We start from the raw sequence: 25,665 nt of genomic DNA, 5'->3' as shown, positions 1-25,665 counted from the left end.
CTTTCTTATTTGAAGAAAAGGTCTTATTAACTTGGGGATTTTCTTTCCTGCTTCTGCGGTATCTTAATTCACATTCGCATTACTTAGCACTGGAAAAAAAAAATAAATTGATACTTTGAAGAAAAATAGCTGCCATAAAATGCTCCCACTTCGAGACTTGTAAAAGTAAAATAAGCGCAGAAAAAATATTGATTAATATATACGTTATATCTCTATATTACATTGCGTGTATGTGAAGCTGTGTACAAATGCACTTGTATACGCATCGAGGCTCTTTTGTTTGGAAGGCAGCGCAATTTGGGCTACCACTCTAAATGTTTTAAAAGCCAAATCTGGAGAATATAATGCAAAATGGCTACCACCGCATTTAGAGGATTTTTTTCTCTCCGAGAGGCGATGAAATAACAGCAGCCGTAAAGTCGCCTGGAATCTGACCCCCTAATCGGAAAAAAACGCTGCACGATATTCATCTTTAATAGATATCTGCCATTTCACATCGGCACGACCCGGCTGCCTCTCGAAAGCTCCGGCACGGGGATAAGTGTGGGGGAAATTATATATCTATGTATATGTAGAAGGGACATAAGCCTCGCCAGCATCCGAGAACGGATCGTGTGGGATTTGAGCACCGGTGTAAAAGAGCCCGGCACGGAGGAGAAGGCAGGCACAAAGCGGAGCGCTCCCTGCCCGCCCGGCTCCCCGGCGGCCGGCCGGCAGGAGCAATGCCCGCCGGCCCCGCAGCCCCGCCGCCGGTGCCGCAGCCGGCGGCGGCCAGCCGCGCTCGGCTCCGCGCCGCTCCGCGCCGCTCCGCGCCGCCGTCGGGGGCCGTCACCCCGGGCCGACCCCGCGCAGCCGCCGCCATCCCCCGCGCCGCCAGCGGGTGGCGCTGGAGGCCGGCGGACGGGCGGGCGGCGGCGGCGGCGGCGCGCACGGGAGGCGCGCCCCGGGCCGCCCGCGCCCTCCCAGCTCCCCCACCAGTGCACGAGTTTACCTCTAGAGGTCATCAGGCAGGATTTACGACTGGACAACAAAAGCACGTGATGTGAAGCCGTACCCCATATTTGGGTGCCTACGTAGGAGGGAACCAAGTACATGTCCCAGTCATTTCCATAATTCATCATAAATTGTGCAAGGGTGCTATAGACGCACAAAACGACCAAGAGCCACAAATCAAGCACACATATCAAAAAACAAATGAGCTCTTATTTTGTAAACTCATTTTGCGGTCGCTATCCAAATGGCCCGGACTACCAGTTACATAATTATGGAGATCACAGCTCGGTGAGCGAGCAATACAGGGACTCCGCCAGCATGCACTCCGGCAGGTACGGATACGGCTACAATGGCATGGACCTCAGCGTCGGGCGCTCTGCTTCCACTCACTTTGGTGCCAATGAGAGACCCCGCAGTTACCCGGCCAACACCACCTCTGCCTCGACAGAGCCCAGGTACAACCAGCCCGCGACGTCTTCCCACTCGCCTCCCCCTGACCCTCTGCCCTGCACCGCCGTGGCCGGTTCGCCTGTCAGCGAGAGTCACCACGGGGTGAAAAACTCCCTCGCCAACTCCACCAGCACTTCGTCCAATTCCAGCAGCAACACGCACATCAGCAGAGACGGGGTTGGCACCTCGTCTGGGACTGAGGAAGACACTCCAGCAAGCAGCGAGCAGGCAAGTGCCCCGACCGACCAAAGCACAGCCCAGCCTTCACAGCCCCAGATCTACCCCTGGATGCGAAAACTGCACATAAGTCATGGTAAAGCAAATACCCTGTTCTTTCTTTATTTCTCTGGAGGAAAAGGAGGATTTAATGTAAACCGGGTGGCTGCGCCGAGCAAGGTCGGGGAGAGGGGGAGAGGAGGGCGTGAGAGCGGGCAGTCTCCGCTCACACCACAACTCTGCTCGCAGGGAAGCACGCTCCCTTCTCTGGGCGAGTCCCCCCGGAAAGGGAAAAAAAAAAAAAACCAAAAAAAACCCTCTCGGCCCCGAAAACACCGCCCGCCTGGCTCCCAGCGCCGGCGGGGGGAGTAGAAGGCGCCTTGCCGAAGGGAGATCGGGAGCAGAGGCTGCTCCCGGCTCTCCTCTGAATGGGGGATCTTCCAGTGGGAACGGCGCGGCTGACCCCATTTATTTTGCTTAGACGTATTAAAAAGAGAATAGCAAAGGGCGAGAAGGGCAGTTTTCACTGCTGGGAAGCCGTGGGGGAGGGGGCAGGGCGAGTCGCCCCAAACTCGGGGTAGAGGGCTCGAGGGGCGCGGGGGAGCAAAGCAACTTTCAGCCCCGGGTACCTGCCCTGCCCTCGCTGCTGGGAGAGCGGCCGGAGGCTCGCTGCCTCCCAGAGCCCTTCCCCAGCTCAGCCGTGGGAAAAGGCTGCACGCTTCAGCTTTGCTCTCTCAGCTCTGAAAACCCAGCTATCAGCAGAGACATCCTCCAAATCAGCTTATCTGGGGGAGGCATGGGGGAGAACTAATCTTATTAAAAAGAAAAAAAAAAGAAACTGAAAAAAAAATTAAATTAGAAAAAATCGAATCGCAAATCCAAGCGAAAACTTACCGAGACTACCAAATCCCCCTCCCCCAAGCCTTTCCTAAGAGGGGCTGGAGGGGGAAACTTGTTGAGCGTTTATCCAAACCAGAAACAAAACCAAGCAGGACTGAGAATAACGGTCCTGGCTGCTGGTAGCTGCAATGAGACACGAAGGCTCCGAGAGGCTGCTGAGAATCTAAATCATGTACTTTTCTCTTCCAGACAACATAGGGGGACCAGAAGGGAAAAGGGCTCGGACTGCTTACACCCGCTATCAGACCTTGGAGCTCGAAAAGGAATTTCACTTCAATAGATACCTGACCCGCAGAAGAAGGATTGAAATAGCACATGCTCTTTGCCTCTCAGAGAGACAAATAAAGATCTGGTTCCAAAACAGGAGAATGAAATGGAAAAAGGATAATAAGCTGAAAAGTATGAGCATGGCAGCTGCAGGAGGGGCATTCCGTCCCTAAGCATTTGATCAATTAAAAGTACTGAGCAGTATTAGCTGACCCTGCGTCGTCTCATGTCAGTACTAAGTTGACTTTCTAAAACTTCCTTGTGTTACTTCTGTGAAGAAACCCTGTTCTTGTCGCCCTTATTAATCTTTTAATCATGAGCCTGTTTATTACCATTCTCTCGCGTGTATAAGTAGATCTGCTTTTATCGTACATTTCTTTGTCTTGAATGGCTTTGTCTTGAAAAAAATAATAGATGTTTTAACTTATTTATAAGAAGCGAGCTGTGTTACTTGAAGTAACTGTTAAAACAAAACAAAACTAAACAAAAAAGAACAAAAAGGGAAAAAAAAGAAGTAAAAAAAAAAAGGAGAGAGAGAAAGGAAACCCTCCCCCGGTTTAGTAAAATGTTATGTGTTGCACTCAACCTGCTTAACTGTGCATGTGTGGTCAAGTGTTAATGTCTGTATAGCTCCAAGCTGTTAAAAATATTTTTATTCAAACTACCTATATAATTCCTGTGTAATTAATGCTGTTGTAGAGGTGAAATGATGAAATCAACTGAACTTGTCCTACGTGTAGTGAATAGTGAATCTGTGACGAAAACTGTGATTCCAAGCAGTATGTCCTTGCTGTGCCTTTGTATATGACTCTTTGCACGAACTCTTAGAAGTGGCTCTTATTAAGCGCAGCTTCTGTGATGTATGTTTTTTGTGAACAAAGTTACAAATATAGTCAAAGTCTGGCTGTTTGAGCAAACTGTGATCAGCTTTTTTTTTTAATTATTATTATTATTATTATTTGTTTTTAAAAAAAAAACTGACTGGAAATCAACAAAAAAATAAACTTTCTATTGTAAAGTTTTTGTGATCTGATTTGTGCAAAGCAAGAAGTTGTGCTTCCTGATTTGCCTCTGAAAAAGAAAAAAAAAATTAACCCGTGCAGAGTTTGTTATAATATTTTACCTGGCTCCTACTGCACGTTGCATATGGTGGATGCTGCAATTGTCCGCTACCAGTATTTTTAATTGAAAGTTTGACCATAAGTTCTTCCTTACTTGTTTCTCGCTAGGTGGAAAACTGCATCGCAGGACCACAATCAACACCCTTTGTGGCTGAATCAACTGTTAACTGTTTGCTGATGGTTAAAATTAAAAAAAATAAAAAAAAAAGAAAAAGAAAAAGAAAAAGAAAAAGAAAAAAAAAAAAACAAACCAAAACAAACCACCACCACCCAAAAAAAAGAAAAAAAAAAGGAAAAAAAAAAAAAACCAAAAACCAAACCACAACCCAAACCCCAAAACATGTGCTTTGTTAAAATACGCTGCGAACTCCAGGGTGTGTTTGCATCGCTCTAGAATTTCTCCTGTGGTTTCATTAAGTATGTTTTAGGACAGCCATGTCCAAGCTCTCTGCGCCTATTAGTAACCCTCTCTAGCCACATTCCCACTCTTCACCCTTTAAAGATTTTTGGTTTTCTTTGCTAGAATTATTTTGCTATAAACGTAATGTTACTTACCCCATCAGAGCTTGAATGGTTAACTCTTCTGAGCTTCTAAGAGCAACTAAAGATTTGCACATTTACTGACTGGTTACATTGATGCCTTCCCTTAAAAGTTATAAAACAGTAAACTTTATAAGCCCCAGTTCCGGCTATATGACATTTGGGTGCCAAATGAATAGGGTTTTGTCTATGAATTAGATCGTAAAATCATCCATAGCACAGACAGATAGGCTCACTGGCTATAAAAAGTCACGTGGTGCCATTAAAGTAAGTTTTATGGTTTTGGGGAGTTGACATCCAACATTATATACCACATAACATATAATCTCACTGACGCTGGACTTCATTTGACTCTTTTGCAGGCTACGTGTGCCTCCTGGCCATTCAAATTGTCAGGTTTAGGGACAGAAGTATCCAAACCACAAGTTCTCAGTACTATGTGAAAAATGGCTCCTTGCAAGTCAAAGGTAAGTTTTGTGCACAAGTTCCTTAAAGTTTATTTGTACAGTGGGGAAGCCGAGGCTCCTGCTCGCTCTCGCTGCCTCTCGCCTCTCTCTTTCTTTCTCTTTCTCTTTCCCTTCCTCTCCGCCTGGAGGTTTTCAGGACGGTCCCACCGAGCCCGAGAGGCAGGATCAAGCACTAATGATCCAGGTTGCGCTGCAAATACCTCCCCCCATCCCTTCACTCGCAGCAGCTAGCTCTCTATTTTAACGATCAAATCAAAGTAAACCACAATAAGCGACTTTGGCAGAGATGGATTTTGGGGCCTAGCTTTAATCACTTTGACTACCGCAGAAGATAATTACTTCCTTTGCTCCAATAGACTCTCCAAGTTTGGAGAGGTTTTGTTTAGCAAAGAGTAGTTACTGCAGGCGATTAAAAAAAGTGGGAAACAAAATAGATTGGGCTTGATATTATCTGGGCAGTATCTTATGTAGGCATGATAGAGTTGGAGGCGTGATGATATGGTAATAATCTTTGGATTGGTGAAATATGTTGCACATCAGAGCCAGTATTAAAATGGCACAGACTGTACTGGAGTGCTTAGATACGTATTTTCTGCATTGGGTTGTGCAGAAAGCTTTAGCTGTGTGTATATGTACATCTGCGAGTGCGTGGTGTGTTTTGGGGACGCGCATTTATAACGCTGCTATAACTTTTTCCCGGTTCCATACGTAACTGCATAAATAGAAATGTATTTAAATTATATGCATGTGTGACTGCATGTACAAATCAGTTTGTACTTCTGTGTAAAGCCGTGCAGATGCATATATGTGTCTAATATTGGTGTATTCATGTACACAAAGGGTGTGTACGTGTGTACACATATATATGTTCCTGTGACTTCCTTTTTTTTTTTTTTTTAAGCGAACCAATTGACTGTAACTTGTAGCATTAATACAAGAGACTACAGGTCATTAGAGTGCTGCAAATTATGAAATACGGGCTTGGTTTATTGAAGATTGTAAATATCCCCCTAGCTCTGCTCTCTCCCTTTCTGCCTTATATTGCTGGCTGCCATTGTGGGGTAGGCCCCAGCTGCGTGTTTACTTCAACATTCTTTTTATTTAAGTGGACTGTTCTCACTAGAGTGTGATTACTCAGCAATAAACTTTATGGCCGGATTTAACTTCAGTCTTTGAATTTCCAGGACTTGAATGAAAGGGTGAAAGGAACTCTATCTTTCTCTGGGTAACATTAAGGCCTGATCCTTATCCTCAGAGCTGTTACTTTGGCGAGTGATCTCGGGGGGTATAAACAGACTAGTCAGGGACTATGGTAGAATTCTGAGAATTGCCTATTATCTATCTCTCTCTCTCTCTCTCTTTCTCCAAACCAGCTATGGGTATCTCTTTCTCTGCACAGGTTTGGAGTAACATTGGTTCAGCAGATTGCATTGTTTTCTTTTATGTGTCATAAAGTTGGGTTTGCGAAAGAATGGAGTGGTTTGATGTGAGAGATGGGCTTTGTTTTATTTCGCTATTGCTATGCCATTTGAATGTTGTGGTTTAGGCTGGTTTGGCTACTGTGAGCGAAAATGGGAGAAAGGTGCAGGGTTTTAGGAGGGTAAGGTTGTTGTGTACCTCTGCAAGGTCTGCATATTGCTGACTGATTCCTATTTTTAATTTATTTGTCTTTAGCTTTAAAGAAAAGGTAGTATCTAATGTAGGTTCACCCCAAAGAGCTCAGTCTTAAAAACATTTAATATTTAAAGACAACCCTTGCGGAAGGTAAATAGAGTCTGATGCCTTTGTGTCTGTCGATCCTTCCTGTCAGCACTAAACAAACACATCTGCATATATTTCATATTAAAAAAATGAGAAAGGCTTTAAAAAAAGCATATCCAAATGCGCATTCGAAAATCATTTCCTTTTAAACAGCTGGAGATTTTATAGTACTCTAGTTGACACATTTTCGTCAATAGGAATATCAGAAAGTTGTGTATGATAGGCGTGTATTATATTATACTATACGCCATAAAATTTTATAGTTTGAGGCAAGGCATGAAAAACCCTTAAAAGTTTGGTCTTCATTTATATATAGGTCTCTTTCCAAAGAAAACCCTTTGCTTGTAGACGGGAATTATACTAGACACAAACAGCTCGTGATTACTCAGTATTTAACAACAACACTGCGCTATTTGAATTAACTGGCTAATACACAAGCACGCAAGGACGCCCGTTGGACTAATATTTTAGGATCCTGGATATCATCCTGGGTTGTAATTTTTCATTGCCTAGAGTGAAAAGATTTGCTACTGTGTATTTTCCACATTTTTGGATGTGGCTTCTGGACCATATCCCACACAAAGCAATGTACAGTCGTTCAAGAACTATGAAAAAGAAAAATATCCCTAAGTCCAGAAGCTTATGAACCTGCCTGTACTGCAAAAAACACTAGCAACAAAAGAAAGTTAGCTAGAAATGACAACTTCACCCTGTTTCTGGTCCTGCCCCGTATTAAGCATCACAGTTGAAACTATTCAAACACAGAAATGCGTTAAGATTTCCTAATACGCTTTGAAATTTGAAATTCAAACGAGCCCAGACTGCCGAACTCTGCTAAAATAGTCCCAGGTCCGAATTGTTTTCCGAGGGAAAATGTAATGGGAAATTATACCTGGGAATCAGGAGAGAGGTTTTATCTGCACACGTTATTTTTCTGAGTTTGGGGGATTAATAAGTGCAAGACTTTTTCTATTTTAGGAATGTCAAGTTGCATTCTGCTATTTGAAATACAGTTTACTTAATCCTTTGAAAGGAATACTTGCGTGTAGTGTCTCATGTCTAAGTGTAAAACCAATTAAAGATTAGGCAGCTCTCTTAATGTGTGGAACTGGTGACTTTGCAAGACTTAACTTTCTCTAAACCAGGAGTGTAACAATCCAATGGAAAGTCATCCGTAAATTACAGCTCTGCAGCCCTGGCTAAACCATGCAAACGCCCTAATTTCAGAAGAGGGAAATTATTATTCTGCCATTTCCTTAAATGTAATAAGTGTGTATCTGTGGAAAGGTGACAATAGAGGAGTTTGCAATCTGCTCCATGGGAAATCGAATGGAACTGATCATGAGGGGGGGATCAGGAGGTTTCGATTTCTAACGCTGAATACGGGAGCAATGCGTTTTCCCTCCCCGTAAATACAGATTTGACGCATTTAATGCAGACACAAGTAAATCTCCTGACCAAGTTAAGATGTCGTTGGCTTTCTTAGTCCTTTCTCTTTCTGCCCTCAAAATCTTCCCGATTTGAGGCTAGGGTTACTAGCTAGAGCGGAAAACCACAGTTCCCACAGTCTTCTGGTCATCTTTGAAAATATTATCCCTTTCAAATTAAAGCATCTTCACTAATGTCTCTCTGTAAGGCAAATACTCATGGACCACCCTGGTCACATGTTCCTGCAGCTATGCGCACAAACAATTTCAAATCTGACACAGAGACCGTGTAAAATTTGCATGGATTTTGCCTTATAACATGCAAAAGGAATCTTTTCTATATCCCCTCCCCCCAAAAAATGTCTTTTCAATAATAATATTTGCTATGAAGGTTATTGGGTAATTATTGCAATTTTGTGGAACAGTCCTTGCTTGAGGTGAAGTCTGTCTCCGGATAATAAATGGCAGCCCGTGCAGTTCACTGCCAGGTTAAGTAAATGCAGAAAAGATAAATCTGCACACCCTAGGAATCACCAGCAGAGCTCGCTTTAGACCAAGTTCACAGTCAACTCGTTTGCCTAGACAAGGCTTCGCAAACAATTAGACTTGTTTCTTTATGTTTAAATCAAGGAGAAATGACTAAAACCCTTCAGCAGAGAGCTGCAGCTTTTCCCGCAACGCTCGTCGCTCCATTCCTTCCAACCTCACGCCCGGAACTTACCCGGCATTTCACCTGCAATTGTAACCATATAGCGCCTTTGAGTAACAGGCTTCCCTCCAACGCTGCCGAAAGGCTGTGCAAACTGATCTAACAGCATTTTACAAAGCTGAGAGATTAAGGAAAAGAAAAAAACAATGAAAAATGCAAAAGTATCCGATTTCTCAGCAGCAAGAAGAAGGAAAAAAAAAAGGCAACAACCAAAAAGAGCGCCCTTAGAAAGCTGGGGGAAACAAGCAGAAGTATTGAAACAAACAGTGCGAGTCTCTTACTCCTAAAAGAAGCTGCATAGCTTTTGTATATCTTTGTGGTTAAGGGCGTTACAACTGCAGGTCAAAAAGTTGAGGGTCAAAAGTTTACGTTTTGCACCACTCTTAGTCATTCGCCCAGACAGAGTTTGATGTCAATGTTATAGCCGAGATCTTGACTATCAGCACAAAAGATAAAATAGCTTTGAGTTACGTGTGTATCACAGTATGGACTCCAGGTGAACCCTACTGGCTGAATGACCTCAATTACCAAGGAAAGGATAGAAAATTCCTCTTTTCAAGAGTAATACACGTTGTATTTCATCTTGAATTATCAGACACATTTGCGTCTGAATATCTCGGGTTCAGCCGCGGCAGGTAAACACGCGTGTTACCCCCACAGAAGCCACTGATGTTGCCTCCTCCAAAAGTCAAGTAGCAAAATGCCTCACCCTTGTTTATTATATAATAACCTGCTCTAAGAGGTTTAATGTTAAGCCTTCTCACTTTGCAAAATGGCAGGAAGATAAGATAGGAGCGAAGCTATTAACGCGTGTATCGATCCTAGCCGCGTCTTTGTTTTTGCTCTCATTTCTGTAGCGACCGCTAAACTGTGCTTAAACAGGACATGCCGGAGATAATACGGGCTATATGTTTGGTCCGAAGGAGCTCGTTTAAAATGCGGAGCGGTGAAGCCGTGTTGCGATACCCATGGAAAATATTACGGAGAAGCTGGCGCCCGGCACCTCTCCGTGATTTGGAGGGTTCTCACAGGCTTCTGGAATTACCCGAGGCGGCAGTTCCCAGCGAAATTTGGAGTAGAACGGGTTGTTTTTCCTCTTGCCACCCACCCCTCTTCACCCTTCCAAGAAAAAGTTTAGTGGAATTTCTTAGCGCGGAGAGATTCCCACATTGCTGGGATTTTTTTTGTTCCCAGTGCCGCCTCTGAGTGAAAGCCTGAGCTCCTTGGTTAGACGTGTCTGCAGGGACAACTAGCCAATATTGCTCAAACAACTTCATTTTGGAGGACATCATCGCAGACGGGATTCAGCTTGAAATTTTAAGGCTGAGGGGTCGGTGGAAGAGGGAAAGGATATTCGAATATAGCCATAATCAGACCTGAAAGGTGTGGAGGAGGGGACAGTGCGACAAGGAAATCCGAGAAAGAGCGCACCTCACCCCCAACCACGCATTGCTGCCTTTCCACCCCCAAGGCAGCAGCCTACACCGGCCTCTGTGTAACTGGTACGCGTGAATTATTTGCCAGAGACACAGCTGGATCGTGGCAGGCGAGCGCTGTATCTTGGGAACAAGTACGCGAGAGGTTAGATATCAGATTAGCCAAAGTGATTATCGGAGATTGTGCCTAAAGTACCTGCTGAAGCCTGGAAAGTGTGTAATGCAAGTGTTTGCTCGGCGTGTAGAGGCTGTTCACAAGTTGTTGCTGCTGCTCACTTGTAGCGAGCCCTGGCACTGCACGTTTAGGGAGCCTGCCCGCTCTGGAGATAGTATATAACCTTTCACATCCAGACTATTTATTTGGTGTAAGAGTGAAGCCTGATAACAAGCTAAAAACCGTAGCCAAATATCTATTTTGTTAGAGAATAGCAGGCGGATTGTTTCCAAGAATAACAATGCGTCTTTGATATACCCAGAATGAAAGCTGTTACTATAACCGGCTTACTCAAGAGTAGGTGACAGAAATCCATTTACTTCCTCACTAAAACAATTAGTGGTCCGAATTCCATAGTTTAAACCTGGTTTAGAATAAAATTATCAATGAGAATAATTTCAAAGAAGTTGAAACCGCGACTTACATAAATATTGACTCTTTTCAATTATTGTTTAAATTGTCTCCCCCTCCCAAAAAAAAAAAAAAAAAAAAAAAAAAAAGCCAACAGGCTAGAACAGGACAGTTAATAATTTGAGACGAACTCTCTCTGTCCTTTCACTCTCTGCATTCAGCACGCTGCTCTCTGGCGTGGAAGGTCTGCTCAAAAGACCATTCATTTAAAATCCGGGCACAAATCACATTTTACGTGTGTTTATTTAAGCGCACCAGGACAGAGTGAGCAAACCCCGCCAACCATCCCGTTGTTAAGAGGAGCCCCAGTGCCAGGGAAGCCACCGCTTTTATCAAATGCTGAACTTGGGGCAAAAATGCCAACATTGCCCCGGCAGCGCCCATCGGGAAGGACGCTCTCATCCGCGGAGGCAGGAGCAGCCTCGGGGCTGTATCATTCCCAGGAACAAAGAAAGGAATACAGTCGATACATTCCATAACGTTTACATTTTCCCTCGATTTTTTTCTTATTTTTCCCTTAGAAGAAGTGACCTGGGCAAAGCACCCTGCTATCTAAAAGACACTGTTATAGACCTTTTAGAAAAACTAAGTCCAAGGCCGAGGTGAACTTCAGGTCACCGCGTCTAACAAATATGAAAATGTCGCCTGGTGAAGGGCACGCCTTGTTATTTAACAAAGACTGTCAATGTGTAAGATTAATAAGAAACAAAATGCACACGGTGTCACTTTTCGGTCACTTTGAAACTTGGGACAGCCTCGCATTCAAGAGGGGAAAGCTGGGACTAAATATATTCAAAATGGTTCAAATCAAAGTCAAACCAGGCTGCTAGTGCGATTCTTCCTCCTCCTACCGCTCTCGGTGGAGGATGCCCAGCACGGCAAGAGGTTGACTTGAATTATTATTATTATTATTATTATTATTATTATTATTATTATTATTATTATTATTACACTACTACTATCATTATTATTATTATTGCTATTGTTATTATTCTTTTCTCTTTCGTGGTAATTACGTTTTAGCTGCGTATGTGGAGGGTAACAGGAATGCTTGACTGTTTCACAAGAAAAAGAGGGATCCCCTTTCCCCCCCTCTTTCGGTATGTATTGAGTTGCTTCTTCTTGGTGCATGAAAATTTACTCTCTCCCTCTCAACTTAATTCCAGTGCTTCCCCATCCCATTCTCGGCCAGCCTCGGCCAGGAAACTCGCTTCTTTATTAATTGATTGAAGTCTCCTTCTCCAGTGAAATCGAGCCTTTAGTCCTTCTGGAAAAAATAAGGGAACTGGCCTATTTTATCCTATCCTTTTCTTTCTTTGAGAACTTAGGGTGATGGTACAAGTTTGTTAAAGGGAAGTACTGGGGGAAAAAAGGGTTTGAGATTGTTTATTACAGCCATAAATCTTGCAGTAAAACGTCGAAATGGCCGTGTGCAAGATAACACTTGGTGGTCTTGGCTGGGTTCTTGTTTATGATAACAAAACCAGAAAGACACGGAACAGGCCTTTTGGAGGTCCTGCCTCAGCACATCTTCACAGACTAAGAGAACCACACGAAAAAGCCAGACTTGAGCTGGGCAGCTCAGGTCACCTTGCAGATTTACACTCGTATACAAAACCGAGTCCTTCTCTCTCCAACCAAGCGCCAGAGCCCTGCTGTAGCAAAGGGCACGGTGAAACTTTGAGATCTAATCACAGTAAATAATATGAAGCAGAGCCCGCTCAACTCTCCCAATATAGCGCTGATCTTACAAAGCGAGACAGCACTTCTCGTTGTGTTTTACTGTGGCGTGGGAACACGGCCGCCCGCTGTAGTGCTCCGGCCACAGAGCCTCAGGACTTATGCCGAGGATAATATTTACGATACCCCAGTGTAATTCATCTGGTGCTAGCCGGCAGGTATTTGTATGTATGCGTCTCTGTGTGTGCATGTATCTCTTTATACCGGGAAAATGCTTTCGTGGTGGACTTCGGTGATATTTTATTTTTTAACAGTCATGCAGACAGGAGCTTTTTTTTCTTTTAGGAAATGGGTTTGCTGTTGTTTTGTTGTTTGGAATATAAATAAAACAATCTCCCCTTTTCTATCAAATGTGTGCTGTTGAGCAGTTGCGGCTGTCTCTGTGTGTAACCGCGTGTGTGTAACCGCATTTCCTCTCCACGCAGAGTAAATAGAGAAACTTATCTATTACGCTAGTTAGAGTTCCATAGATGTGCTGTTGGAAATGAGTAAGTAAATGTGTTTTAACTCTCTTTACAAATTAGACATTCGATAGTAGGAGGAAATGAGTGATTGTTTAGATAAGTACCCCAGTATACCCAAGTGCTGGAAATGTTCTAACATATTACAAGCCGCATGCAATGTGCGTGCCTATGTGTCTGTGGATAAAATATAAATCGATACGCTGTGTGTCTTGTTAGATAGAATATATATTCAAATAGAATTTTATTGCATGTATCCATTATCTATTAAACTGCAAAAGACAATAATCTGAATTTAAACCAGGGTAACTGTTAGTGTAATATCTTTAGGAAGGCAAGATCTAAACTGTATCATATTTTCGCTTGATATATTAGAAGTATTTTCCCATACCAGTAGATGAGATTTAGCCACTCAGCAATTATATTCTCTAAGGGTGTGGTAAATATTTCTATCCGTTTATATTCTTTCCTGTACAGATTAAAAAATAATCTGAAAAAGTTCGCGCCTACTCCAAATGTGGCATACTAGCTGACGTTCAATAAGTATTTTTTTTTCCCCTTAGAATAAGAGCGTAATTAGTTTAACCATCAAATTTCAATTACCTAAGGTCAGGGCGGTTGCCTCGTTTCCCCCTGAGCTGCAAATACCGTTAACAGTCTCAGTTTTAGCAGCGTAGAAGTGCCCGAGTGCCCTCTCCCTCCTACACCAGGGTTTGCGAGCTACAGCTGCGAAGGCGCTAGTGATTTCTTATGCAAGTGAAAATTAAAAAATAAACCCCAAACGAGACACACCAAACCAACAGGCTTAAATTCGTAGTTCAGAAAGCTCTGCTCCGTGGGGAGGGATGCTCGCAGTGAGCCCTGTAATCGCCGGTAGGAAGTGTTTGATATCGTCGTGTCCATCTTCCCCTCTCCCTTCCCCCTCTGTTCCCCGTTATTTTCAGGCTCTCTCTGTGCCTCACACCCCGCTAGCCCCTCAAGAACTCTCCTCGGCCTCCCCGCGACCTTCGTTCTAACTTTTCCTCCAATTAGCCCAGCTTCAAAGGGGCAAAAGGCTGTCCCAGGAGCTCGCTGCCGCCCGCGGTCCGCAGCGGCGGGACGCTGGGGACAGAGCCTGGAGGGCGGCCGGTGGCCTGTGCCCGACAGCCGCTGCCGCCCTCTGCCTGCGCGCAGCCCCGGCGCTTGGAGATGGGCTTGCTCGGAAGGGTTGTGCAACGCCTTGTGCAATGCCTGCCTCCCTCTGGATCACGCAGCTGGGCTGCGCTCCGCTTCCTCGCCCTGCTTCCTACACTCTCCCACGGGAGAACGAAGACACAAAAAGTGCTGGGGCGGGCGGGGTGGGTGGGAGACTGTCAAAGCCGGATTACTTTTATCTCGCTTGACACCGCGACTGCTGGACGCGGCCCGGGCCGGCGGGCGGGAGGAGCCGGGGATGCTGCTGAGCAGCGGACGCGGGGCTCCCTCTCCAGCCGGCCGCCGCCCGTGGGGGAGGCGCGGTCCCCGCGAAGGGTCCGCGGGCGCGGAGCTGCCCTGCGGCCGCTCGTCCCTCTTCCATTTCCTGATCCGGGGTCCGCGGCCCCGCGCGGTAATTGGCGCTGGCGGTCAGGTGGTGGCGGGGCGGCGGGGGGTGCGGGTGTGTGTGTGCGCGGGTGTGTGTTTGTGTGTGTTGTAGGCGCTCCAGGGGTGGGAAGAGAGGAAGGGAGGGGAGTGCAGCGGGGAAGGCGGGGGGGGGGGAAGGGCTGGAGGCCCAAACTTTGGCAGCGGCAGCACTTGACAGCAGCGGGAGGGGGAGAGGGAGGGAAGGGAGGGAAGGGGGGGGGGAAGGGGAGGGGCCTCGCCGAGCCCAGAAAAACGACAACGCGAGAAAAATTAGTATTTTTGCACTTCACAAATTAATGACCATGAGTTCGTTTTTGATAAACTCCAACTACATCGAGCCCAAATTCCCTCCCTGCGAGGAATACACGCAGCACAGCGGCAGCGCCGGCAGCTCCGCCAGCTACCACCCGCACCACTCGCACCCGCACGCCCCGCCGCCGCCGCCGCCGCCGCCGCACCTGCACGCCGCGCACCCGGGCCCGGCGCTGCCCGAGTACTTCCCGCGGCCGCGCCGGGAACCGGGCTACCAGGCTCCCGCCGCGCCGCCGGGGCCGCCGGGGCCGCCTCCCGAGGCGCTCTACCCCGCGCAGGCACCCTCCTACCCCCAGGCGCCCTACAGCTACAGCAGCGCCGGCAGCGCCGCCCCGGGCCCCGAGCAGCCGCCCCCGGGCGCCTCGCCGCCGCCGCCCGCCAAGGGCCACCCCGGCCCGCCCCAGCCCCTGCTCCCAGGCCATGCCCTGCAGCGCCGCTGCGAAGCAGCCCCCGCCGCCGGGGCCGGCACCGGGCCCGCCTGTGCGCTGCTGCCCGACAAGAGCCTGCCCGGGCTGAAGGGGAAGGAGCCGGTGGTCTACCCCTGGATGAAGAAGATCCATGTGAGCACGGGTGAGTTGCCCTTGCCAGGGGGAGGTGGGGATGCGCCTGCAGAGGAGGGAAGGGGGGAGGGTGCTCCCGGGACCGGGATGGGTCGTTGCGTGTGTGGCTTTTTTTTTTCCCCTCCTTCTCCCTCCGCGTTTCCTAATAGTAAAGAAAAAAAAATGAAAGAAAGAAAAAAAAATCAAGGAAAAAAAAAGGAAAAAAAAAAGAAAAAAGTGAGAAACCTTTTGTATCCGGGGTCCTTTATCAAAAGATTTACGAGACGCCAAACTGTTAGGGCAGTAATTATAGCCCCCATAAATTTAATTGCCCTGCAGTGGCTCTGGGCCATGTGTCTTTGAAGCTTTTCTTCTAACCCAAATGCCCATCACCATTTTTTATTGCTCCTCGATTGTCCCCACTGTCGATAGGCTGGGAAACAATTTTTCTTGCCGTTTATGTATCTTATGTGAACCCGGTGTCAAGTTATTATATAATGATTATGTTCCATCCCTTCCCCTCTCCTTCTTTCCTCTCCGCGTGTGTATGTGTGTGCCTGTGTGTGCACGTTTCAGTCAATCCCAATTACAACGGAGGGGAGCCCAAGAGGTCTCGCACAGCCTACACCAGACAGCAGGTCCTGGAGCTGGAGAAGGAGTTTCACTTCAACCGCTACCTGACCAGAAGGCGACGCATCGAGATCGCGCACACCCTCTGCCTCTCCGAGCGCCAGGTCAAAATCTGGTTCCAGAACAGGCGCATGAAGTGGAAGAAAGACCATAAACTGCCTAACACAAAGATGCGCTCCTCAAACCAGTCCACACTGAGCCAGCAGTCCAAAGCACAGACACAGGGCCACCCCCATCCGCTCGATGGGGCTACACCCAACGCAGCTGCGCTATAAATACGGTTTTTGGTTTGAGTCTTTTTGGTCTTTTTTTTGTTTGGTTGGCTTTTTTTTTTGTCGTTGTTGTTGTTGGTTTTTTTAATATATATATATATATACCTATCTATTGGGGTTTTCAAGCTGCCTCGAGGTGGAGGCTGGCCTTTTGGACCAAACTGTGTTAAACAAAACAGGAGCAGCAAAGGAAGACGAGACGTGTCCAAGAACGGGCACATGTTTAAACCAAAACCCGGACGATTGTCTACATTGTATATAGATAATGGTTCCATGCCCATCATTTTTTTCTATTTATGGAAACACTCTCTTGCCCTCGGTGTAAGAGAGGGATGGATGCTGTCATGGATGAATTCTCTGTACCTAAGACGGACTCTTTTTTTTTTTTTTTCTTTAGGGAACACGTTAAAAAATAAAAAAAAAAACGTTTAAAACAAAGCAAAGAGCTCGTGAGACACTTGTGTAAGGCATTGACTTGAATAGCGCTGTTCTGTGGTGTGTTCATGGATTTCTCTGTGTGTGCTTGTGTGTGTGATGGTGCACAGGCACGTATACACACACAGACCAACATGGGAGAATGAGCATGTCCACAAGAGGTTAAAGACTTATGAAAAAGTCCCCTTACGCTGTCTAAAGGAAAATGTTTTATGTATCAAAGGTAACTTAACTGGTTTTAAGTGTAGCCCCCTCAGTAGCTGTGATCTATTAGTTTTTCTCCACATTCCCTATTGCATTTATTTAAAGAAATATTGCTATAAAGGCTGTTGCTGTCTTCATATTTGGCACCGTCTAAATAGTTTGGGTCCATGTACAATTTGTGGATTTTTGGTGTAATGTATAACAGTGCCAAATGCTAGTAATAAAGATTATTCTGTACAAAAGAATTAAACGCTTGAAACACAAGTCCACTACGTGCTGTTTCATCCACCTTGTGCTTGGCCGGTGTTGGCATCAGGAATGGAAAACAACAGTTTAATGCATTGTTTTGACTTGGATTCATTTTGTCAATAAGGTAATGGTTATTTTAAATGTGGTGGAAAACCTCCTGACTCCTACTTGCCTGGCTGGGAAAAATTGAGTTGCAGGACGAGGAAAGGTCTTGCTTCATTGTATAGGTGAGTGGTGCTCTCTTTAGCTGGCTTAGACAGAATGAGTCTCACTCCACCGCTGGCCGTGAGACTGTTTTAAGCTGCCTGACAAGAGAAACTGTGCTTCTTCTGGGAGCCAATAAGCTCCCATGCCGTGATAACACTTTAAATCTTTAGCCAGTCGTGGTTTATTCATTCATTTTCGCCTGATTATGATTTCTTAGCTGGATAACACTGCTTAAGGGGAATACATGAACGGTAACCTAAAATTTCTTTTTAAGCTGCATTTTCTGTTTCTATTTCATTTTTTCTTTTGTTTTGTTTCTGTTTTAAGATTACTTCAAAATGTGTTGAGAAAGCCTTGGTAGACACATGAATTTGCACAGAACTCATGAACCTTTTTTGACCGAGATTGTCACAACTACTGTGGCAAAATGGGATTCAGCTGGTTCCAGCTTAGGCTGTGCATCTTCCTGCTTCCAGGCAGCTAAGGAGCTCAGGCAAAGCAGAGCTGCTAACGGAGAGCCCTGCTTGGGGCTTTCACAACACGGTGTAGCACTGAGCTGGGTAGGAAAAGTCTTGGAAAGGAGCTCAAGTGCTACTAAATCTTCCAAGGAAGACCTGAAGGCCAATAGTTATTTATTTACTCATTCAAATACATACAAGATGGATTCTTGGAATTCACCTAAGTGGGGCCACCAGGACCAGGGGGCATCATCATCCCTGGCTGAGGTAGCACCAGGCCCCAAAGGTTGTGCCAACATCCCTGCCTAGCCATGGAATATGTACCATCCCAGAGAAAAATGTAACATTCCACTGGCAGAACACGCTCAGCATCAGGGAGGTGGCAGCTGTAAACACCCTCAGCAAACACGGCTGTCCCCATACCTGACCAAGGAGCAGGCCTGGAAAGCACACTTCTGCTCACATATTACTGTTTACTAAATTCTGAGTCGCCAGTTGTCTCCTTACAATGGGGGAAAAAATATAGCTCCATGTCAGGTAACTACTATCAGCAAATGTGTAACTCTTCATTTGGTTTATTGCTTAAGAATCCCTTAATGTGTTTAGAGCCAAAATTAGCACAACTGAGCAAAATTCCAGCTGAAACATATTAACTGGCAGCGCAGGATTTCTTTAGTGTGCAGCCTATGCGTATAAACCTGGTTTGCTCCCATTGTAAAGAGAAATGAAATCACGCTGCAAATAGCAATTTTAGCGAGAATCATTAATCACCTCCTACAATAAATACTTCTTTGTAATTCAACAGCGGTTCTGAAAGGCATTCTCTTGGAAAAGTCTGTGAAGACGCAAAGGATTTTCCTGGGGAAAAAAAAAAGTGGTCATGTGTAAAGACACAGCATCTTGGCTGTCTCCTAAAAAAATGTACATTCTCTTGCTGGAGATTGAACTGCGGACTGCAAAATACCCCATGGCCGATTTTCATCGTTTAAGGTAAATTCTCCTTCCTTCTCTTCCCCTTGTGCCTGTGTTGGGAGCAGAATGCTGCTCCCGGGCTGGGAGCCCTCTGCTCCCCGTCCAATACCTCCCGTCTTTACAATAACCTCAAAAATTACATCGTCCTGTTTAAATTCTCGCATTGTGCTCCCTTTGCTAAGGCAACCAGGAGTTCACCGAGAGGACAAATTTTCTATCCCATTAATTGTTTTTTTTAGAGGAGCAGACTGACCCTTCAAACCCTTGACCTTTAAAGACAGTATTCTTTTTAATCCGGCACTTGGACCTAAATGTCTCTCCCCCCTCCCTCTCTCTTGCTCTCCCGGTGTCTCTCACACACGGATTTATCTGCTCTGGCCACAAAGGCGAGCACAGCTCAAAACGCTGGAAGTGGAAGTGTGTCAATATTTCAAAGAAAGACCAAATCACCTCGGAGTCAATTTGCTGTCAGCAGGGAACGCCACTCGGTTAACCCCGGCACCCACCTCCCCTCCACCCACCAAGAAAAATCCTCCTCTTCTGAGATCCCCATCCTCCTTTCTCCTGCAAGATCTTGCTATACCTGGTGTTTCATTACAGGAGGAGCTGAACTGTGACAAGCGCCTTGTGGTATTTAATAACCAGGGCCATCCCGCATCGGGGGATTACGCAGTGCTAGGATTTTTTTTTATTTTTTTTTTATTTTTTTTTCCTTTTTTTTTTTTTTGGGGGGGGGGGTTTTGGTTTTTTTGTTTTCCCCCAGGGTCCTTGCAGTCCCAGGTCTTCTTGTCCTGTGTTTGTAAACGAGGAAGGGGTGGGGGGAGCCCTCGCACGGGCGGAGATCCGGACGGGCTCGCAGCGAACCTCCAGCTCTCCGGGCCCCGGTGGGCTCGGGGCCGCCTGGGGCAGCCCGGGCCGGCCCGGCTCCGACCCCGGCCCGAGCGGGGCCAGCGCGGCCGCGGCGCCCCGCCCGCCACGTCCCGGGGGCGGGGGCTCCGGCCGGGTCCGCAGCCTCGGGCCTGGCCGGCAGCGGCGGGGTGGGACCCCGGGCTGTCGCTCCAGGGCTGTCCCCTCCTGCGCGGGGCTGCGCGGGCGCCCAAGCCCGGCCCACGCGGGTCCCGGCGGGCCCGGGAGCTCCGCGGCCGCCTCCCCGCGGCCCCGGCAGCCCTGCCGGCTCCGCCCGGGGCGCAGGCGGCACTCACCCGGGCAATGCCGCCCTGATGCTCCCCCGTCCCCCTGGCAGCAGCGCAGAGCCCCCTCCCCGCTGCAGACAATGACGATTTGGGTTCAGCTGATTCCTTTGGAGTGGGGGGGAGCGGAGGGTGCAAAGCTGCCCCGGCTCGCTGTGCAGAACGGGACAAACCCTTGTTAATAATGCCCCAGAGCTCTCCCTGGAAACTGAGGAGCTGTCAAAGGCAGGAGAGATTAGGGGACCCAAGTACGAGCATCCCTGCTCGTATCGCAGATAAAGGTGTTGCGTCTGTTCTGGGGGAGATATTGAAATTTTAATCTTTAGGGTCACGTGACTCATTAAATAATTAATGCAGATAGTCAGGAATGGATCTGTGGCCGTCAGTCCTCACTAGGAGTGATTCTCTCAGAAGTGAAACTCAACTCCTTGTTACTGGAGTTTGTTTTTCTTTCTTTCTTTCCTTTTTTTTTTTCCCTTTAAAAAAAACCCCACCTGATTTATCTTGAAAGATTCTAAACTTCTTAAGCAAGCAATAGGGTCTGTATTGGTAAGTAGGTAGTGTGTATTTCTAGCTTGATGACTTTAATTGTTTGTGCTTGCTTTGTCTGCTGAGCATTTGCTTAACAAGTTTAATATTTAGAAATGTTAAATCTTTGTTTTAGCTGCCTTGTGGTCACATTATGGCTTTTGGTGATTAAGTGTTACGGAGGCAAACACACTTGATAATGTTCTAATTCACACTGTGGAAGGCTGGGTGCCACAGTGCAGGAGGACCTGCTTTGTTCAATTTTCCTGGCGTTAATAAATCACCGTCTCTTAATACATGGCCAAAAAAGCAATGGAAAGGCAGTGAGCATTGCAAAGGAAAAGTCATGGGCGAATTTCTCTATGACTCATTAGTCTGAACGATTTATGTACGAACTTTGAGTGCCGCAATGAATATTAGAGCTTGGGATAACAACAAATTAAAAAAAAAAAAAGTCATAGTTTTTGTAAAGTGCTTTATTGCTACTTAGCAACTCTTTCAAGAAACAGCATACTTTAAAGGACCGTGGCAGTGTAAAATATGGTAGCGTGACCTAACAGCTCCAAAATAAATAACAGAAAGTTGCTGGCACCATTTTCAGATACACGCTCCATATTTAACACGAGTGGGACAACCCAGTCAGGACACGCTTGATCGATGATTATTGCTGTTTGTGTAACATGATTATTGATTAGAGATCAAAACGGCTAAGGTACGACTTTGAGCCTAAAATGCCGGGGGGTTCCCCCTGTGCTGAAGCCGAGTGGAAGGAAAGGTAGAGCTAAGGGTAACCCCAGGAAGCAGCGCCCGGGCTCTGTGATTGCAGTTCGAACTTTCCATTTTCTTTTGTGTTTGCCAGTAGATTTTAACAGTCAGCGTTCGCAAATTTATGAGACAGCAATAAACAGTTTAGTAGGCTATTATTGCATAATTTTATGTAGACTGGAGTTCAACACCAAATTTAAAATTATTAGCGTAATTATGGAACTACTAAATTACCAAAGCAAAGTATCTGCTCGAAAAGTTGTCCCAAGACAGACTTAATATTTCCAGGGCTCAGATAACACCCTTCAGCAAGAACGGTGTTATTTAATTATTAGCATTTACATTTACTGACGATTGTAAGATGCGTTAGATGGGTTTTATTAGCAAGACTGAATACAGATGTAAAATATTAATTCATATGTAAAAGTGATTCAGTAAGTGGCATGCAAATAACCTGACTATTATCTTTTTGGACCAGCAATACTGCTTATTTTAGGGCAAAAGAAGCAACCCATTTTTTTCCTCTCTGTCAATAGCTTTCATGGATGTCGACTTTTTCGTTGCTGTTTTTTGTGTGTGTGTGTGTTGTGTTGGTGGATTTTTTTTTTTAAGCATTTGGGCCCGATCCCGCTTCGCTGAGGTCAATTGTTAGTCTCTTAGTGAGCTTGTGGTGGCAGGATTGGGCCCCGGCTAACCGTTTGAATAAAAGCCCAACCACAATACGCCCCGCATTTAAACTGGAATCCTTTCCGAGTTTTATTCAGCAGAGATGAACACCACGACTTGTGTTTAATGTCTGTTCTTGATTAAATGATCCTAAACAAAGGTTTCCCAGAGGAAAATAAAGCAGACATTCATGTAACAAGAGTTAGGAATGACAATATTTCCAAACACTTGGAGACAGAAGGCATAGCTGTCTACAGGGAAAAAAAAAAAAAATAACGAAAAAAACCCAACCAAAACAACCGCACGCTTTTATTTCTCAGCTCCCCATGCTCTTCACCCGGGTGGGAATCCACGCTCCTCGCGGGAGCCCGAGCCCGCTCCATCCCCGCCCGCCCCTCTCCGGGCTCTCCCAGCGCACCCGGCAAACCATGTACTGCCAATGAAGGAGCAAAATACCTCCCCCTGCACTCCCCGGTAAGGCACTGTTTGTTGCTTGTTTACAGGGAGCCCCGAAACGAAGCCGCTCGGCCGGGGCGGTGGAAGGAGCTGGGAGCGCCTCAGCCCGACCCGCGCAGCTGGAGGAGGTAAGAGCCGGGCAGCGCCCGTGGCAGCTGTAAGAGTGCGATTTGCCTGGTACCTGCATGAAGAACAAGACTGCTGGAAGGAGGTTTTGTTGTTGTTGTTGCGATAAATATTTAACCTAGCTGGAATTTTTTTTTTTTTTTTCTGGATTGGCTCTATTCATCTTCCGTGGGTGGTGAATGCGCGTGTCTGGGCAGACAAAGAAGTGTACGGGACCTGAGTGATCGCCATCCTTATAAAGGCATTGGGGACAGGAAGGATGCAAAGTCATCTGAAGAGCGAAAGAGTTAGAGAATTTCTTTGTCCGTTCTTAGCTCCTTCCGAAATCAAAGGCACCAGGCGAGGGAGAGAGGGTTGGAGCCAGTTCGGTATTGAATGGCTGCTTATCGCGGCTTGTCTGCTCGCCTCCTCCTCGAGGGGTTCCGCAGCCAGTCCTGGGAACGAGAAGTGCATGTGGGGACGTTAGAAAACCTGATTTTTGTCTGCGTGCATACAACAGAATGGTTCGCGAATAAATTTCGGGTATTTGTCCGTCCTGGCCTGCTTTGCACTGAGTGGAGGTCGGTGTCTGGTGGTTCGGAGTTGCTGAAGTCCTTGGTGTGCTTGGTCCTCTGGCAGGAGAAAAGAAATGCTTTCCATAGTGACAGATTTTTTTAATGCCGGCCGTCGAGAGGGGAGGATTACATAGAATTAGCTCAAATTCCTGCTAGATTTACCTGCTCCTTTTTGGATGTTGATGTACAATTAGTGTATTTTACTACCTTTTAAAAGCGGCCATAAATTACAGGACTACAAGGGCTCTTTGTGTTGGCTTAATGAGCTGCTTAAATCTTAACTACAAAAAGGCGCTGCAAATGTCCATTCACGCTTGCGTTCGGAAATTGAAAGCGAAAACACGGTACGAAGGAACCTTCCTCCGGTGGCATGTACCCACAGCATGGCGGGCAGAGATATTTGGGATTCCTAAACGGACCCAACACCGGCAGACTCAGCTGACTCTGAGCAGAACTTCTCTCACAAGGGCACAGTCGATAACGCTGCTCTTTTTATCTACTTGGGAATGATCAAAGACCAGCTTTATCAGGCGCAAGGATGTAGGTAAACAGCTCTCCACCCCAGCAGATTGCAAATCTTTCGAGGTAGCGAGGAAATAAGTACTTATATCGTACGGGTGATTCCCATTTCATCTCCACATGGGAGTGATAGGCACACCTCTTACCGACTGGCATAAAAGTAAACTTGAAGCACAGTAAAAATTCGAACTCTAATTATAGTGAAGGTATTTTCAAATAGCATTAATGCTAAGATTAGCTATTAATGCCAGAACGGGCACAAAGGGTCTCCCTTAATGAAGGCACGTTATGAACTCAGATCTGTTTGTTGTTACTGGGGCTGGAATTCAAACTCAGCTCCAAGGCATGTGTATAAAGCACCGAAAAGTCAGTAGTACACCTACTGATAAACTCCACATTTTTTTTCTACTAGAAACAGCCTTTCGGGTCTCCAAATCATCAAGGTAAACAACGCTGAGTGTCCAGGAACAGGAACAAAGCAAGAAATGGGGTGGCGAGGGAAGTCTAGCGCCTGCGACTCGCAGCATCATTTGAATTTGCATCTGAAACCTCGTAATCACGCTACTAGAGCAAAGAAAACTTTCTCCAAATTTGGCGGAAGAGAATAATTTTCAGCTGCAATTCAGGACAGCACAAAGTTAGGCAGACTCCCCCTTCTGCCTTCCCACAGCACACTCTGTGAAAGGTATTCACACGTCAAGAAGTTACTTTTCTTAAGAATTAATTAGTTTCCCCACTATATACACCAAGTTAATTGTTAAACAGTAGTTTTAGGATTAACTTGACCATTAATACCAATAAAGATGTTCACAGAAACAAGGTTTTGAAGCCAATAGCCACAGCTAGCGTTAAGGCATTTCAGATGACTTATGATTGTGATTTATTGCTTTTGTAGTTTCTATTTGCTCAAGACTGTAACTTCTAAAGCCATCTTTCTACTTTTGACGCAAAGCAGTCGATAACTTTTTACAACAGCCCCAAGAAAGACTTGCTTCGCTTTTTTCAACATCTGCTCCATTCCCCATTAATTTCAGTTTCATTGTTGAATTTCAGTTGTGTGCTTCCTCTACGGGATGCAAACGCACCAAATTTAAAAGAGCGGTGAGTCCATCTCAAGCAAATATCGGCCTTGGTTTACCATAAGTATGAGAGCTGTGGAGTTACCAGGCAAGCTCATAGTTACAGACCCGGGCATGTCGAGTGTGCCTAATGCCCCTCTTTTTTGGGACATGTGTAGTTTTTATTCCAGTTCCTGGTGAGGGATAACATGTATACCCTGGATACTAACTTAGTCACTTCCATATGAGAAATTGCAAAGTTTTCTCCTGCTGTAACCTCACGCTGACTTTGCTGCAATGCCACTACTGTACACTGTTACAAATGGGTTTACATTCCAGTGGCCCTCTTTTACAATTCAGGCGAGAGTGTTATAAGGCTTGTCACTAACAAACCTTACACTAACACTAAAAGTCATCTTTAAAAAGAAACCTCCTTCCATTCTGTTCAATGAAGTAGGTGAAACAACAAGAGGGGATATGTAGTTAGCTTCTTTGAGCTCATGGGAGATGGTGGAAAGATTTGGGCAAGGGTGCATACATGATGATGCACAATGCTGGAGCCACAGGACTGAACCAGGAGCGCGGCAAAAGCGTGAACTATCTGATTTACTTTGACTCCTTCCAGAAAAGTTGTGTGAGTGGAGGGTTTCTTTTGTTTGTTTAGCTTATTGTGTCAATAGCACAAGTTAAACAATCTTACAGGGAAGATGCGATGGGTTCACACACAGGCAAAGCTGCCTGGCTCAGGGGCCACATACAACTTTGTTTTTTTCTTTTTTCCTTAATTTTTTTCCCTAAGGCAAAGAACTCCCC

General features: G+C 46.0%; 3 protein-coding genes across 6 annotated transcripts in view; all 3 read left to right on the top strand.

The window, feature by feature from the left end:
* Positions 1-25,665, top strand: part of HOXA3 (homeobox A3) — a 45,060-nt gene that overhangs the window by 7,272 nt on the left and 12,123 nt on the right. For 2 of the 4 annotated variants that reach the window (XM_064412862.1, XM_064412866.1), the window contains exons 2-4: positions 4,850-4,954; positions 18,824-19,008; positions 22,643-22,723. The gene's annotated coding sequence lies outside the window, so the exon portion shown is untranslated. The remainder of the gene's footprint in view (positions 1-4,849; positions 4,955-18,823; positions 19,009-22,642; positions 22,724-25,665) is intronic. The other 2 variants (XM_064412895.1, XM_064412877.1) reach the window with 2 other exon arrangements.
* On the top strand, positions 950-3,380 carry HOXA5 (homeobox A5). The gene is made up of 2 exons (XM_064412924.1): positions 950-1,756; positions 2,749-3,380. Exons 1-2 carry the CDS (start codon positions 1,195-1,197, stop codon positions 2,997-2,999), a joined length of 813 nt encoding a protein of 270 aa, XP_064268994.1. The 5' UTR covers positions 950-1,194; the 3' UTR covers positions 3,000-3,380.
* HOXA4 (homeobox A4) lies at positions 14,934-16,600 on the top strand. Its single transcript, XM_064412855.1, has 2 exons — positions 14,934-15,594; positions 16,140-16,600. The coding sequence occupies exons 1-2, from the start codon at positions 15,009-15,011 to the stop codon at positions 16,466-16,468; spliced, it is 915 nt and encodes a 304-aa protein (XP_064268925.1). The 5' UTR covers positions 14,934-15,008; the 3' UTR covers positions 16,469-16,600.

Source organism: Passer domesticus, chromosome 1 (genome assembly GCF_036417665.1).
Source record: "Passer domesticus isolate bPasDom1 chromosome 1, bPasDom1.hap1, whole genome shotgun sequence".
Taxonomy (NCBI): domain Eukaryota; kingdom Metazoa; phylum Chordata; class Aves; order Passeriformes; family Passeridae; genus Passer; species Passer domesticus.
Note: the sequence above shows the minus strand (reverse complement) of the source record. Positions and strands in the feature narration are given on the sequence as shown.

Coding starts and splice junctions, on each gene's coding strand:
- HOXA5 (XM_064412924.1), top strand. CDS start 1,195: ATGAGCTCTTATTTTGTAAACTCATTTTGCGGTCGCTATCCAAATGGC. Junction 1,757..2,748: donor AAAACTGCACATAAGTCATG/GTAAAGCAAATA, acceptor TTTCTCTTCCAG/ACAACATAGGGGGACCAGAA.
- HOXA4 (XM_064412855.1), top strand. CDS start 15,009: ATGACCATGAGTTCGTTTTTGATAAACTCCAACTACATCGAGCCCAAA. Junction 15,595..16,139: donor GAAGATCCATGTGAGCACGG/GTGAGTTGCCCT, acceptor TGCACGTTTCAG/TCAATCCCAATTACAACGGA.